General features: G+C 41.9%; 1 protein-coding gene, 1 long non-coding RNA gene and 1 other non-coding gene across 11 annotated transcripts; all 3 read right to left on the bottom strand.

The window, feature by feature from the left end:
* Window positions 1-1,390: 1,390 nt before the first annotated feature.
* Window positions 1,391-12,062, bottom strand: RBMX (RNA binding motif protein X-linked). 9 transcript variants are annotated; one of them, XM_014884993.2, is made up of 9 exons: window positions 11,951-12,062; window positions 10,562-10,691; window positions 10,255-10,361; window positions 4,580-4,751; window positions 3,387-3,503; window positions 2,919-3,033; window positions 2,679-2,804; window positions 2,499-2,587; window positions 1,391-1,990 (listed from the first exon to the last, which is right to left on the bottom strand). In XM_014884993.2, the coding sequence occupies exons 2-9, from the start codon at window positions 10,668-10,670 to the stop codon at window positions 1,683-1,685; spliced, it is 1,143 nt and encodes a 380-aa protein (XP_014740479.1). In that variant the 5' UTR covers window positions 10,671-10,691; window positions 11,951-12,062; the 3' UTR covers window positions 1,391-1,682. The 9 variants fall into 9 exon arrangements, with proteins under 9 accessions (XP_014740479.1, XP_014740476.1, XP_014740477.1 ...); XM_014884990.2 differs by having other exon boundaries at window positions 2,499-2,602; XM_014884991.2 differs by having other exon boundaries at window positions 2,499-2,602; window positions 10,562-10,688; window positions 11,951-12,025.
* Window positions 10,435-10,509, bottom strand: LOC148222113 (small nucleolar RNA SNORD61). The gene has a single exon (XR_015806938.1). It is a non-coding gene; the product is annotated as a small nucleolar RNA SNORD61 (small nucleolar RNA).
* A 3,003-nt stretch (window positions 12,063-15,065) lies between the features above and the next one.
* Window positions 15,066-16,705, bottom strand: LOC148222114 (uncharacterized). The gene is made up of 2 exons (XR_015806663.1): window positions 16,250-16,705; window positions 15,066-15,889 (listed from the first exon to the last, which is right to left on the bottom strand). It is a non-coding gene; the product is annotated as an uncharacterized LOC148222114 (long non-coding RNA).
* Window positions 16,706-16,735: the final 30 nt, after the last annotated feature.

The following is a 16,735-nucleotide window of genomic DNA, read 5'->3' on the forward strand; positions in this document are numbered from 1 at the left end:
ATGGTGGAGGACTCATTGGCTTGGAATGGACTGGAATGGCTTAGAGAGAGGTTGCACGGCTTATGGAATTCGCATTCCTTTTCAAAGGTGCACTGCCATGTTAAATCCATAAGTTGAACAACAAAATTTATTGAGGACTAAACAGTAGTACAAAGGTTTTGGGTTTGTGGGTTTGTTTTTTGTTTTTTTTTAGTTGGAGGTCTTCATGTTTACTATATTCAAGATTATCTTTTGAACTTCATGGCTTTACCCCAGTTGTAACAACTTGCCACAGGCTCTGCCACACGTACTGGGTATCCCTGCAACACAGTGTCAAACTAAACTGAGTTAAGCATCCTACTAGACCTCAAGTTTGCATTTCTTCCTTCCAACTCCTGATAGCTGAGCTGGTATTTGTCAATCTAAACCAATTCCTGATGTCACAAGTCTTTTATTAATTTTGTTAATATGCTGTATATGCAGCCTCTTTAAGCATCTTCACTGGTCACAAAATACCCCCTCCCCACCCTAGATGGCAATATTCTGTCTACAGTGAGCTGCACTACAGCTTTAGTTTTAAAACTGGTGCCATAAATGCTTTTATTCAAGATTTGCTGAATTTGGAGTTTTTCTAATGTATTGGGGAATTTCTTTTCCTCTTTTTTTCTTTAATCTAGCACTTCCATTGCCACAACATGCAGTTTGTCTTACTGTATTAGAAGAAGGTAACTTGTTTCAATTTTGACTTAGACTGAAAAACTAGTTTGCTTTGCTTACCATCTTTGCTGTTTCACAGGCATTTGATGCTCTTAATCAGCTGTGGAATGCTGAAAGATTCACTTATTTTAGGAAGCCATAAGCCTTTGAGAAGTTGGAGAGAAAGACTTCTTTGCTTATCTTTTCTCCTTTGGAATCAAAGATGTTCCTTTAAAAGTGAAACACTACAGAGTTGCAAAAATTTGAAACAGTATGAGTAAGCATCGTTTTGCAGCTTCTTTGATGGAATTGGTCAATGGGTTGTGGTTTGTTGTTTTTTTAAACAGTATTTTGTAGCTGACCTACATGAACATGATTTTTTTTGCAGGGGAGATTTTAAACTCCCCATGAAAAAGTAGGAAGGCAGAATATAGTATTATCCACTTGCTTTTTCGGTTAAAGTGAATGAAATCCTCTATTTTTCTTTATACAAGGATCTGAAGGCATTTTGTACTGGGAATACTGTGACTTCAAATTCTAGGCACAACTGAGCTTTATGTGGAATCATCCCCACCACCCTCCAAATCAAAGCAACACTTTCAGAATGAGATGCTGAACATGTAGAGCAATCCATCTCCATGTTAGATGGTTGGATGTTGTGCAGAAGTTCTTAAGAACAGCTTGCTCCATTCATGACGAAAATCAGATGGAAGTGTGGCATTTCAGGGAAACTTTACTTTGAAAATTACAACACTAGTACACAGCTCAAGCTTTTACATTTAACATCTGCTTTGTGAAAGAAATGTTAACAATTTTGAAATGATATTAAACATTGTTTTAACTTTTTCTCACAAAAGCATAAAAGTCATGGAGGGGAAAACTTAACAGGCAACAATAAAAAAAGGTTAAAAACAACTTTTCCTTTTAGTAGTCCTCTGGTAGTAAAGATAGAACAGCTTCCACATTTGAGAAATTATCTGTCTTGGTCCAAAAATTTAAGAGTGTTTTTAGTATCTGCTTCTGCCTCCACCTCTATCGGATCTGCTTCCACCACGGCCACCACCTCTGGGTGCCCCGCGGCTTGAACTACTGTAAGAATCCCGAGGAGGTGGATAGCCCCTTTCCATGGACGGGGGAAGACCCCTGTCTTGTCTTCCAACACGATCACGGCCACTTGAGTAGACATCACTTCTGCTGCTTGAGTAACTTTCTCGGCTTCCATATCCATCTCGTGTGCTGCCGTAATCATCATAGCGACTGCTTCCACCATATGATGGCGGGGGCCCTCGAGCAGGTGGAGCACTACGTGAGTTACCTGCAGGGTCAACGGTCAGGTAATATGGCAACACCATAAGTTATATAGAACAATTTCAAATCTGAATTTACAGAATTGCTGTATTAAAATGTTTACTGCTACTCTTTTATATGTATTGAGATGATCTTAATATAATCTGCTACACTAATGGTATTTTAAGTGGGGATTGCGTATCAGGCAGTGAGTGGATTTAAAGACTCTGAAGGAATGAAGACGGTGTTTGTTTATTCAGGCAGGCTCTTTAACTGGATATTCCAGAACAGTTTGTTATTTTAGAGAAGAAATTCAGCCATATTTTCCAGAGACAGCTGTCTTTCTGAACTGTAGACTTTGCTTCTTTATCTTATAGTTTATTTAACAAGATGATCAAATGATAACCAACAACTGCACTTTCACTGTAGGGGAAAAAAAAAAAAGTGTGCCACTTCCCCCTAAAACACAAGCAACCCAGTCAAAGTCAGATTTTATACACCTGTACATTTACATGATCCTCAGAATGGATTCTTACCGTAACTCTCATATGAATCTCTGTAGGAGCCTCCACTTGGATGATCTGAGTAGTCTCTGTCACGTCCACCACCGTACCCATCACGATCACTATAGGAGGAAAGACTACTAAGACTTAGTACAAATCACTAACATCACAGCAAGAATAAAATGACGGGGAGAAAACTCTAGCAGTAGGTACCTGTATCCCCTGGAGGGGTATTCATCACGTGAACTGGAATGACCATAATCACGATACGCATAGTCTCGGGGAGGTGGTGCGTAGTCCCGGGTATCCCTGGAACTGGGATAATCTCTGCTTGAATAACTATGGAGAGCAAAAAAAAAAAAAAGAGATGTTAGCCATACGTCCTACAACAGAATCAAGATCCTTCTCCGAACAAAAGCCACTTCACTAAACTAGAGCAGTGTGAGAATTTACCCGTCTTTAGTGCTATAGCCATCGTCTCTTGGAGACATGTAGACATCTCTCCGTGACGGCATTGGCTCTCTGCGCGGGGGACCACCGTAACCATCTCTTCCACGTGACACAGGAGCTTCAGAGAAACAGTCCATTTAATTAGCATTTAGTCATGCAGAACACTCAAGACAAGTGATACTAAATAGTTTGAAGCAATTTGATAGTATCTCTGGAGGCCATATTTAGACTACTTTATATTTCTGCTTGTACTGTTTTAAAGCAACACTAGAAGAAACATTTTCAAATTGCACCAAACTGCTCCCAACAGCTACACAAAATTATATTGCTATGAAAGGAACCAAAGATTAGAAAAACAATACACTATCCCACAGCAGACCGAAGTTAGAATCAATGATTTGTACCAGATCCTAAGGGAAGACTAAGGTGCTACAGCTGACCAAGCAATTAATTTAGTCAGGAGGTCCTTACCTCTTCCTCCCATACTACTGCTACGCACTGGTCCTGAAGGTGCAGATCTCTTAGGTGGAGGGCCTCCACTTCGTGGAGGTGGACCTCTCTTCATGGGAAGTGGCCCCCGAGAAGACCCTAGAAGGACAAGCCATTAATCAATTATTATTTCTGTGATATTCACCTGCATTATCCTAAGGCCTGAACTACGACAACCTAAAGGTGCCATTATTACCACTACATGATCAAGAGTAAACCTCTAAAACTAGACCTCAGAGCTTTCTCTTGTCTTCTAGCCACTATTAAATGCTACTGGCAGAACTGAGTCAAAATTTCCACAGCCTAAATTCCTGTCAACAACTGTCTTTTAGAACTTAGCCAAAAGCTACAGGGTGTGACACAAGGGAAAAAGACAGCTAGCTGATACCTGGAATCAGTCACAGCTTAAAGGTTTAACAAGTTACTGTTCTCAGAAGACAAGATACACCTGGGAAGATGTACTAGAGAAGAGCCTACAGAGAGGGAATAGAGGTACTACCGAGTCTGCAGAACCTACTATACAGACTCTTCAAGACAGAAGTTTCACTATTTCCAGGGGTTTTTTTCCTGCATTACAGCTTTTACTGTTACACCTCAGGCACTGCTTGCTAGTTCTTTTAACTGAGTTTTATTTTGATACTGAAAAGTCTGAATAAATAGTTGTATCTTAATGAATATCCAGTATCAAGTAACATACTATGCTTACACTTTAGAGAGCTTCAGCTCAACAAACAAGGTTTAGCTACCCTAACTCTCACTCTGATCTGGAAGGACCAGCCCTACAATTTTCTCAGTTTAGACTTCTTGCTATTAAGAATGAAAGGCAGTTCCCTTTCCCTGGTGGTAGAGAATCACTTTTTCAACTTGAATACCAGAAAGCTTCCTTTCTCACGTGCAAGGCAGGAGTTCTGCTTTTCTTTCATAGGCAAAAAGTCAAGTGGAGTGTTAGTTGTAGAAAGGAATCTTCACATTTGAAAGCCTTTTCTTAAGGTGTACTTGCCTAATCAAAAATTTGACTAAACTGCCGAGATCATATTTCATCATTTTAATAAAGAACAAGGAGTGCACTATTCAGGTGTTTGACTTTTTTTTTTTTTTCCAGTAGGATTATTGTCATCTTCCAATGGGATTGTCTTGTGTTGTCGAAGTGTATAATGAGAGAGGTCAATACATACCCAAGTGACTCCCTCTTGAAGGTGGTCCTCTCGCGCCACTTCCGCCTCTTGCGCCTCTAAGGCCCCTGGGAGGACCTCTGCTTCGGGGAGGGGGTGGCGGCCCACGCCTACCACCACTTTCAAAGGATGGCTTGGTTGCTTGTTCCACTTTAATTGCCTTCCCATCTAATGACTAAAGAAGAAGCTGCTTTACTTACTGCTCAGTCATGTTTGTATTTCTTAAATCAAGCCCCTCTTGCTTCACTATTATAGGGCTTCCATTTTATAAGTTAGAGCAACTCTAGAACTGATTTCAGTCTTCCGTATTAGTCCCCAAGTACTCAGCAGCATGTTGGGCCTAATTTCAATTTCTACAGTACTTCATTCTTGTGGTATTGATGGCAAAAAAACCACAGAGCAGCATCAGAAAGGACTTTCAGTGAAAACACAAGTGTCCAATGATTACGGCAGCCCCACGTCATTTATTCTGTAAATGAAACATGATATATGATCTACAATTTACTTTCAATTGCCATGTACTTTTGTACCAAACTAGTAGTGCACCTGTAGTTACAAGATTAAGCTGAAGGTAACTTAGCTTCAGTCAGGATTTCTGGCAATGGGGAGGCCGTTTAGCACATTTTCTTGACGTCCTGATAAAACGGTGATCACTGAAGTACTTAGAAGTTATTTCAGCATCTACACAGCAGACTGAGTATGACAATTCACCCTTTTTCTAGAGTTTCAAGCTGGGTTTTCAATCAAGATGACTGGCACAACTTACTCTATTACTTGCTTCTCCACAGGGAAGGTGCTTTGTGGTTGGGGTATTTTTGTTTGTGGGTTCTGGTGTGTGGTCATTTGTTGTTGTTTTTTTTGTTTGTTTGTTTTGGGGTTTTTTTAGGTTTGGTTTTTTTTTTTTTTTTTTTGTGGTATGAAAATGGTAGAAGCTTTTTTCTGGAATATAGACCTCCAATACCAGGAACTCTGCATACAACTAATATACCTCAAACATGAGCAAGTGGTACATGTTGAGTAATTTAACCTAGATCATCACATTTCTGTATGATCTTTAAACACCACGTTTGGATATTACAGCAGAACCAAAAAATTAGGTTACTTCACGCCTATCCTGGCAAACATGGTTTATTTGCCTTTTTTAGCAGTTAAATATTTAACTCTGCCATGACAACTAGTTCATTATCAAGCAGAAAGTGGTGTTCATTGCACTTTGCTGCAATAAATGAACTCAAACATGACTGCTAGTAATGTCTTAATCTGCATTGCTAATAGAATTTTACTGAAGTACTGAATATTTTTTGTTCTCTATCAAAATCCAGCTCTCTGAAAATTCACTGCAGTAGTTCATGTATTTTGCTACCTCACAGAGTTGTAGTGACTGTTTGAAAACCTGTGTGTATACATACACAGGTCCAACTTAACCCATTTTGAGGGAAAAAAAAGTAAGGAATACCACCAAAATCATATTGGTCTTGGCTTTGACTTAATGAAATATTTTACTTATGAAAGGTTTCTTAAAAGGCCTCTTGGCATAACAAACTGAAATATCCCAGGAGTGAGCATTACTCACTCTAATGACTGGAACTTGTCAGTTTGCATCATATTGATTTGCCATCATAATTAATATCTCAATTTCATCCTTCTCAAGCAGGAACAGTGGGCCTGAAGCCTTAAGCTTTGCTATGGCCACTGCTGTCCTCAATTTCATGGCAGATTCATGACAGCTTTTTTTAAGTTCGGAAAGCAAACACTGTCCCCCTCTGCTAAGCATGGGTTCTGAAAACCTGGATGCCAGGTTAAAGTTCTTTCACTTCTGTTATGTAGGAGGTTTGCCTTGTAATTTCTCCTCCTATTTTCTTCTGCCTTGCACTTATGCATCTTACCTTGGCAAAAGATAGTTTCTTTGCAGATTGCTTTACAAAAGTAGTCTTAAAAAGCTATTCCATAGGTCCAGAAAGACCTTTCACTAGGTAAGAGAACATTTTTTTTTGCTAACCAGAAAATATTTGTCCAAGTTAGTCCAGTTTCAAAGCAGAGGGGACATTTTATGGTTTCTTAGCTCAAACAAAGGTCTTATTTCACCAAACATAAGTCACACAACCCATCTCAGAATAAGGAAGTTTCTTCAATGAGCTCAAAGCACAAGCTGTCAACATGAACACTCATTAGTTTGTTTTAATAACCTTGATTCAGAGTGTTATATAAGCATTTTTTATATGATACAAGCACCAGAAAAATAAAGTCACCCTGGTGCTAAAAAGAATGCAAGTAATTTAAGCTACAAGTAATTTAAGACAATAATAGTTTGGCAATCAAAGTCTCCTATGTGTAGAATGAATAATCTGTACAGATTTGTAAAGTGAGCCAGGGAACTTTAACCTAACACAATTAGAGAGAGAACTATCCTGCAAACTGTTCCACATTTCAACAGAAAAGATGAATGAAATTTGCATAACTTTGGGAGTGGGGCAAGAAATTAAGTACTTCAAAGAACTGTTACAATAACTTGCACAAAGCTGGTCCTAACAACACACAGGGCTTTCCTCTTCCATGGACCACTTCACTGTTGATGCTGCAATGACTCCATTTCTCCATCTTCCTTGATGAAACATTAAGTGAGTTTCCTTTTACCACATATATCCAATAAATGAAGATCCATTTCTTAAGAGGCCAAGCTTCTGTACATTGTTATCACTTCTTCACCAAAGAACAGGAGGCATTTCTGTAAATTACAGTGAGACAACCTTGTGTAGTTTTGAGTACAGTTTACACTGTAGGAGTTGTAGCATCTGCTTCCATCCTCTTAACATAGACCAGCAGGCTTGGCAGGTCTACAGTGGAATTAAATCTTTGGTTTGTCCTGATCTTTTGCCTAAGGTCATATCCTCTCTTTAATTATCCATTTCATCTTAAGGACACAGAATCAAAAGATCATGAGAACAACCACTACAGAGCCGGAAGTATCCACATTTATGTCCAGGTAAGCTTGTGCATTTTGTAGCATCAGGATGTAGACTTGACTGTCATGAATGTAGACTCTTCTACATTACAGGAAGGCTTGTAAGCTGTTATAAAGTACTTCTACATTTCTTTTGCTCTGCTCAGACAGGATAGCATTGATTCAGTTCAGAAGACAAAGTAACGGAAGTGAGAAATCTCCATCCCAGCTCTAAAATAATTATTTCCTGATCTCTTTCTGCAGGACAAATTCACCTTCAACAAGCAAGCTTTGAGTAGTCTATGCTTGTCCCAGTAGAGAGTGAAACACAGTTGTTCGGATATTACCCCTCACCCAAATAGAGGCAAAACTCTGGACAAGTTTTCATAAACATTTGCAAAATAAAAAAATCAAATGCAAATTCATTCTTGCAGAATTTACTGCAGTCAGCCTCTTCCACTGGCTACAATTTCAAATTCTTTTGGGATGACAGAATGAGCAACAGACGGACAATGCAGAGCTCTTCCCCCGACCAGACAGATCACCTAACTCCTCACAGACTGCTTGAACTGCAGTCTGCACAGTGCTTCTGCTGCTGCTTCTCAAGTGCATTAAAATCTCAAGAATGCTCCAATTCATCTTTTTCAAACAGACAAAGAAACCTTCAAGTTGTGATTTATGACACTTATCTCTTCTCATACCAGGCCTCAAATAGTTAGGGTTGGGCCTGCTCTTCCCCAGACCTTGAATGCAGAATCTTTTAGGAATACAAGCAGTACCTGTTGTTCAGAAGGCTTTCTGAAGATGAGAATAAGAGACCACCTCATGAATATCTTTCATACCCATGGGTCAAAGCAAGCTGAACCAGAGGACGTTCTAGGCCAAATTCCATTAGAGGATGTTATTTTCAAACACTACTTGCTGCTCTAATTTCAAAGCAGATGAAGGTACTTCCAGATTTGTAGTGAAAACAAAGCCATGAAAACGATGATCCACAAGGGCCGTCCTTTCTAGCATTTATTGACAGTAATGCAGATTGTGCATTCCAAAACAAGCAGACATAACCTCAGCCAAAACATTGTCTCATTTAGCTACTTTATCAAGCAGTACTCTCCCAAACGTTTCCAATGTGACCAAACACATGCCACAACATTCAAGATATAGACCAGGTGGTGATTATTTTCACAGGGATTTTGATTTGCAAGCTGCACTCCACAAACATGCAGATTACTGACTGAATTCCTTTCAGTCTGACAATTACGTTATTGGTCCTTGAAATTACCTTACGTGAGGGTTCAATGACCGTTCAGAGAAAATAAAGTATTTAAGCACGGCAGTAAACAAGTCTTCAGAATTGTGGAAAACTAGACAGTGGAGAAATAAAATTCAATAAAAGGAGCACCTTGACAGAAGTTTAGGCTGGTACAGAAAGAACATCACCTGAATTTGTCACTCTCTGCCTTGACAAAACTACTAGCTTGTTTAAAAAGGAAATCTTCAAAGAAAGTAACTCTAATTGTGATAAGGTTGTCTTGAAGCACCCAGAAACATCAGTACATGGAGTAGAAAACCACTATCCTATAACACATAGCCTGCTGTAACATGAATACAAGAGGTTTTACTATTTGTGTTCATGAACACTACATCAAGCTCATTTTCTTACTCCTAAAGTTGCTTTACTTACTGACTGAAGTAACTGATGTTTTTCTTTCACTTCAACTTCTTATACTAACAAGACAAACATATTAAAATCCCGAGTGTCAATCACAGTCACTCGATGTTTCTTCACTTTTCTCAAATGGCATCTCAAGAGACACTGCTTACAAGGCCAGTGCAGCGTGACCTCAACACAACCACTCAGATAATACATGGAAAACCAGAGTCTGCAATTCAAGTGACCGAAGATGGCTTTCATTGCCTGAAGAGACAGCACCTCTATGAAGATAAGCAGCTGTCGACCAAAAAATAGCCGACTTACACCTACCTCTTCAAACACATGCTACAACAGCTAGAGATTACAGCAGCCTACAATTATTTGACAAACTATCCTGGCATTATCTTGGAACTTGCACTGCAAATTCCTGCATTTTTATTTTTAAAAACTTCACTCTGATTTCTCTTAAAGCTAGACCACTGCATTTTAGGATGTAAACGAACAAACTCGGTTGTCAGCTAACTGCAAAGCTATTGCACATTAACTGGAAAGATGCCCCTCACACACACCAAGCAGATCAATGATGCAAGTCACAAATGTAGATTATCCACAGAATACCAGATACCTCTTCAATTCTCCAGCACTCAAGGGAAGTCACAGTCAACCCATGTTAAGGGAACCGTTAATAATTTTCAGGTAAGTCACTTCCCTGAAGTGTAATTTACACAGTACTGCATTCAAACATAATCAAAAGAAAAATCCAATCCAAAAATCATTATTGAAACATGCAACAATGAAGAGCTGATTGCTGAAAAACCCTCCATCACTGATTAAGGAACAATAAGAAAGAGAGTGTAGCTGACTGCCAGCCAGACTTCATTTTCTATTAGCAAATCCACGAAAAGGAGAAACAGATTTCAGCTTCATGGAGACAGAGACATTCCATCAAATTCAAAGTTACAACTTGTCTCCATGATCTTCTAATCCATTCTCTTTCCGACTTTCATTACCAGCTGATTTACCCCAAAGATTAATTGTCCTGGTCAGTACCAAATGCAACATATAATTGGTCTGAATTCCTACCTTTCCATTCATATCTCTGGCAGCATCCTTTGCATCTGCTGGACTCTCAAACGTGACAAACGCGAATCCTCTGGACTTGTTTGTTTCCCGATCTTTCATCAAAAGGACTGCAGAAACAAAGCCACATCAGCCTTTCCTGTAATTCCCTGTAAGGATCACTTAACCTTTATTTAACCTTTTAAGCTCAGAACTTCTTAGAGGACAAGTAAGCGCCATCATTTCAGATGATCAACGCAAAAAAAAAGTCATCATAGCTATATTGCTGTTTGGTTTTTAGTATTATTATTTCAAGAAAAATCATCTTTACCTTCCACAATGCGTCCATATTTGCCAAATACAGCCTCAAGGGCTTTCTCATTAGTCTCTGTGTTCAGACCCCCAATGAACAGCTTCCCAGGACGATCTGCTTCAACCATTTTGATTCTGTGAATGACCTACTAAAAAGAATGAGGCTGTTATTAACAAAACATCAAACTGCAATAGAGACTTCACGGTATATAATCAATTGCTTCTGTCCTCAGAAGTACAAGCAAATTTTCCTCGGAAAGAAAAAGAAATATGAGGTATAAAAAACATTAAGTAACTGCAGCTTTTTGTAATGGAAGCAACTGAAAACAGTATTAACAGCTACTTTTTCACATTATATAGTGTGTTTCAAAGATATTAAATAGAACTTTGAATAGTGGAATAAAGCACTGCTAAAATGAAGCAATATTGGTGACTATGAAAACTCTTCCAGAAGTGCTGTTCTTTTTGTCCTAGACTGCAATCCTAGCACAGCTTTCCTTTAAATCCCGGACATTTCAAGTAATTTACTTAATATGTCGAAGTAATACAAAATTATTAACTCTTCAAAGCATCTTCAGTCAGTACTTCTAAACTAAGCTCATTCTTTGTACTATCTACATGGAGCCTATGCTGGAGTCCTGGCCTACATAACACGTGAGACTGAACAGACACACCAGACCACCACTACAGCTCTACACAGCAATGTCACAGCTAGAGCCGCGGGGACGGGAGAGCTTACAAAGAAAAAAGCCCAAGAGCCGAAGACAAAGCCAAATCTCTCGGTGCCTGGCAGGCCGCCGGGCGCCTGTGGAACCCGCGTGTCTCCAGCGCGACGGCGGGAAGGCCCGCGCCAGCTCCGGCACACACGGGGGCGCGGACAAAGCACTCCCGGGGGAGGCGCGGCGGGCCCGGGCCGGGCCGCACGGGACCCGGGTTGAGCCGCGCTCCGGGGCACGGCGAGCGGGGGGGTGTCGGACCCTCCGCGGGCTCAGCCACCGCCACAAAATGGCGGCCACTTCTGGCAGCGGCTCCGCTCCGGCCCCGCGCCCGGCGGCCTCCTCGGCGCTCACCCACCGCGCGACTCAGCCCCGGCCGGACACATCGGCGCGGCGCTCCCGCCGGGGCCCCCTCGCCCTCCTCCGGGGTGTGAGGAACTCCCGCACCTAAAATGGCGGACACCGCGCCTCACGCCGCCGGGACCCTCCTCGCCCCACCGCAACCGCGCCAGTCCCGACGTCCTAACCGGAGCCGGGCAGGGAGGGATTGCGGACCGAACCTGGCTCCGCCGTACCTCCACTCCGCCACGAGCGGCGCGCCACGCAGCCCTCACCCCGCGGACCTTTCGCCTCTGGTCCCCGCAGAACCCCGCGGTGCCGCCCGCAGAGCCCTAGCCCGCAGCCGCGCTCACCTCCAGCCGCGCCGATCTGCAACTGCGCAATGGGGGCGAACAAAGGCACTGCGGGCCTTTATAGCTTTACGTCACTCGCCGCACGGAGCCCCGGATGCGGCGGCGGCAGCGCAGAGCCCGGTAGGGGGCGCCCGCGGCCCGCCGCAGCCCCGGGGCCGGCGCGGAGCTCCCCCTGCCGCGGCCGGGGCACAGCGGAGCCCGGCGGGGACGCGGACTCCGGGACCGGAGAGTCTCGTCCGGCCAGGAGCGGGGAGCGGGCCGGGGACTGCGGGCGGCGGGGAAAGAGCGGGAGTGGGCCGTGGGAAAGGCGGGGTAGAGCGGACTGCACATCGTCCCAAAGAATTGAGGCCCCATGTGCAGTGCTGTGTCCAATTCTGGGCTCCCTCAGCATGAGAAAGGAGCTACTGGAGATAGTATTCATCACAAAGATTATTAGATGTCTGGAGCATCTCTCTTACGAGGAGAGATATGGAAGCTGGGGCTGTTCAGTCTAGATCTACAGAAGGGAAGAATGAGAGGGGTCTCACTAATGCATATAAATATCCCAAAACCAGGTGCCAAGGGGATGGTGCCAGAGTCTTTTCATTGGTGCCCAGTGACAGGACAAGGACCGATGGTCATAAACTAAAATACAAGAAGTTCCACCTCAACATGAGAAAGAACTTTGCATTGAGGGTAGCAGAACCCTGGAACAGCTGCCCAGTGAGATCATGGAGTCTCCCTCTCTGAAGACATTCCTGTGCCACCTGTTCCAGGTGACCCTGTCTTGCCAGGGGGATTGTATTGGATGATGTCCCAGAGGTCCCTTCCAATGCTAACTGATTTTGTGAAGCAGCAGATCTATCATTTCTTTGGAAGGAAAATTGCAGGAGTATCAGTTTAATTTTGGAGTTTGTGCAGGAGCTTAACCCAGTTGGCTAAAAGAGCCTTAAAGGCATTTTTCATTAGTTTGATTAATACATGTGCATGGCAGCACCCCTTCCTTGCAGGATAACGGCAAATCAAAACAAATGTGGTTTAAAATTAAATATGTTGTTGATGGCACAAAGTTTTGCCATTTTCGTTCAACTAACTTTATTTGTTAATTATTTATACTGGAAGTTCAACTGTGATTTCTTTAGCTGGCTAAGCCTGATAACAGAAAAGTTAGGAGGAAATCAGCTCATACAAAAATTGGCTAAATTTTCATTGTTTGAACCTGCAGATTATATAAATTGATATTATATTAATCAGCCATCAAGGACTGTTTTCTTAGTGCCACCCAGTCTAATCACCATACAGTCTTTTAAGTTCTCCAGACCTTCATTTCTGGGAGGCGCCACAGATTATATGACTGTCAGAGCTGTTACAGTTGCACAGCTGCATAATTGGTACATTCTGATAAGAGAACACAGGACTCTATCTTCAGTTTTTCAGTCTGTCAGATACTGATATGCAACTGCTGCTTGTGCTATGGGAAGCAGAAGCAACATTGCTTCAGACTAGCTCATAGATGTGTTAAGAACACAAAGGAGGGGAGCTCTCAAACACTTCTCTAAACTCCAGTATGTACTCGAAGAGCTCACCTTACCAGTGGGGAGGCTCAGTTTCTGGATGCTGTTACTGTGAAGGGGAAAAGGGAAAGATGACCTCTGTAAGGAGGTGGGAGGGCACTGCCTGCGATATCAATGCAGTTGCATTGATCAGAACACATTACCAGATACTCATACAATTATCATATGACAAAAAGCTTAAAATTCTAGTTTCATTACAAAAGAATTTAAACTTCGGAGCCTCTCAGGATGGAAACAAAACAAAATTGTTAGTCCTGTAAGAAATATGCTAAAAATGGCCTCCATCAAGGTGGGTTCTCTGACCCATGGGGTAATTATTGACTGCCTCACAACTGAAAAAATAAGCAAACACAAACAAAAGCCTCTTTTTCCGTCTCCTCTGATTAAAAGAGTAAAATATTTCATTGATAACTCTAGGCTTCATTTTAGTAACCTTGTGTTAACAAATACTGTCTTATGTAGTTAGGTGAGATTAGCATGAACATAATGGCATTTGAAACAGCATTTGAACATAAATGCTGTAATTGCATCAGGGCCAAATTCTTCCATCCATTGTTCTAAAAGGTATCTTCGTGAAGCTTTTCATCAAGACTTAGATGCATCTTCGTTGCAAACTGGAACAGTATTTTACAGTCTCTTACTATACAGTGTATGCATGGTCTTGCTCCAGTTTTAGTCAGATCTTTTCCTAGAGGATTAGAGAATATATAACTCTTTAATTCTTCTAATTCTCTCCTCTCCATTTTTTTTTTTGCCTGTAATTTTCAATTTTTGAAGAAAAACTACAGAAAACACCAGGAAACAAACTGCAGTTTGAATTGAAAGGAATTCCTCTTCAGTAAGAAGTTCAAGGCTGAAGAGGTATGACATTTTGTTTTGCAGACGATCTTTTAACTTTGAATTTTCTGACAGGAAATTAGGTAGTAATAAGAGGTCCTATACTGGACCCTAAGGAATATGAAACAGACTTGGATGGGACAGCTGGGGAAACAGAGACCAGGAAAACTTCACCAACCGGGAAAACTTCACCAACCTTTACACAGAGGATAGTTGCTCCCTACCTAGCATAGATATACTTGCCCTTGCATTATAACATTTTTGAGAGTAGAAAAAATGCAATTAAGTGTGTTACTTACAAACCCACATACATATAAGCTGATCTCTTCCTGCCTTTTCATTGATAACCCTAAAAGTGAGCTCAGTAGATGGGAGAGGTAGACAACATTCCATGAGAGTAATATTTTATGGAGTTTTGTAATAGCTTTCAACTAAAATGCCACTGTCTCAAATGAATCCCTGGCTGTTTAACAATGTTGTTGAATTTACACTGCAAACTTGTTCATGTAAAGTGTTTTGGATGTCCCCTGTACCATGCTGCATATTTTCATCAAACATATTGGCCTTTTACCAAGTGCATCATGCTTTGGTTTTAAACTGAATGAAGGGTTTAGGAGAACTGAGGGATGGGGACTAATGAATACATAAATAATCTGATCACAGAAGACTCATTCAGAATTAATAAAAAAGGGAATGTAATTCACTCTAGATAAGCAAGATAAAACTAATAACTGAAGAATCAGTTTAATCATTTTATAACAATGAGCAATTTTCTAGGCACTGTCAGTTGATAGGTGTTTACAGGAATTTTCTTTTGTAAAACTCAGACTACAGTAGATGGGAACAGCACAAAATAATTGTTTCTGGCACGGACTTCGTCAGCTTTCTAAACTGGAACTCCTTAATCTGCTTCGCCCAAATCACCTATTTGGGATCTCATTGTGGCTCCTTTCAGTTTAGCAATACAAGGTGGATCATAAGTCCCTAAGACACAGCTGGAGCTGTTTGAAATGACAACTCTAATTTCCAGGCTCAGCTGAAAAAACCTGAGAATTCCTGTGCACCCCTTATTCTTTTTCCTTTTGCCTGTTGCTGTTCTATGGTAAGGGCAATTCACTACAGATTGATGAATTGGTTAAAATTATTGGATGGATGGTTAAAATTTAAAAATGAAAAAATTAAAATTAAATTGGTTAAAATTATTGGTCATGGATGTTTTGCAGAATAATACAAATGTAATGTCACAGTCTGGGAACAAGAGTGGCAACAGCTTGCCAAAATGGGAAATATAGAAAGATTGAGGTGTTTGCAGTATTGACAGCAATGCCTTTAGCACAATGTCTCAGACAGCTGTGAGTACCAGTCTTGCCATGGTAGCACAGAGCTGGGCTTGCAGCCATTACTTGCACTTACTCTGCTCCTCAGACGGGTTTTGCAGCTGTCCCAGAGCACTGCTCCTGCTATCTCCACCTGAACAGGTGACCTTGGAGCTTGGCATCATGTTTGTGGCACCACTGTGACCTTGTTGTACCAAGAGGCCGTGTTGTGGCTGCAAAAACAATCACAGGCTGCATCAAAAACCCACCAAATATAATTCTTCCAGGTTGCTATATGAAAACTTGGATTTCCACCCCTAATTTCTGAGCTGGTAATATCTGACTTAAACCTTTCTCACTCACTCCCTACAACTCCCTGAAAGGAGGATGTAGCGAGGTGAAGAAGGTCTGACAGCTTTCAGGTAACAAGTGACAGGATGAGAGGACAGAGACTCAAGTCATGCAGGGAAGTTTAGATTGGACGTTAGCAAGAATTTCTTCACAGAAAGGGTACTTAGACATTGGAATGGGCTGCTCAGGGAGGTGGTGGAATCATTGTCCCTGGGGTGTTTCTAGTGAAAGACTGGACATACCACCCAGTGCTGTAGTCTGATTGACATGATGGTGTTTGGTCCTGTGTTAAAACTCGATGATCTCAGAGGTATTTTCCAACCTAATTGCTTCTGTCCTTTTTGCTGGGGGCTAAAACCTGAAAAGAGATTCTGGTATCATAGAATCCTAGAAAGGTTTGGGTTGGAAGGCACTTTCAAGATCACCTGATTTCACTACCCCCACCTCGCCCGCCATGGGCAGGGACACCTTCCCTTAGACCAGGATGCTCTAAGCCCCGTTCAATCTGGCCTCGAACACCTCCAGTGACAGGGCGTCCGCAGCTTCTCTATGCAACCTACGCCAGGTCCCTACACCCTCTCAGGGAAGAATTTCTCGCCCCTATCCCATCTAACGCCGTCCTCTGGCAGTGGGAAGCGGCTCCCCCGGCCCTGTCACCTCCCGTTCTTCAGCCTGCCCTTCTCCAAGATGGCGCCCGGCGCTTCCCGCCCTCACCGCGCAGCCGCCGT

This window comes from Sturnus vulgaris, chromosome 14 (assembly GCF_052056855.1).
Source record: "Sturnus vulgaris isolate bStuVul1 chromosome 14, bStuVul1.hap1, whole genome shotgun sequence".
Lineage (NCBI taxonomy): Eukaryota > Metazoa > Chordata > Aves > Passeriformes > Sturnidae > Sturnus > Sturnus vulgaris.

Coding starts and splice junctions, on each gene's coding strand:
- RBMX (XM_014884990.2), bottom strand. CDS start 10,670: ATGGTTGAAGCAGATCGTCCTGGGAAGCTGTTCATTGGGGGTCTGAAC. Junction 3,504..4,579: donor TTCAAGAGGGAGTCACTTGG/GTATGTATTGAC, acceptor TTGTCCTTCTAG/GGTCTTCTCGGGGGCCACTT. Junction 2,603..2,678: donor TACCCCTCCAGGGGATACAG/GTACCTACTGCT, acceptor AAGTCTTAGTAG/TCTTTCCTCCTATAGTGATC.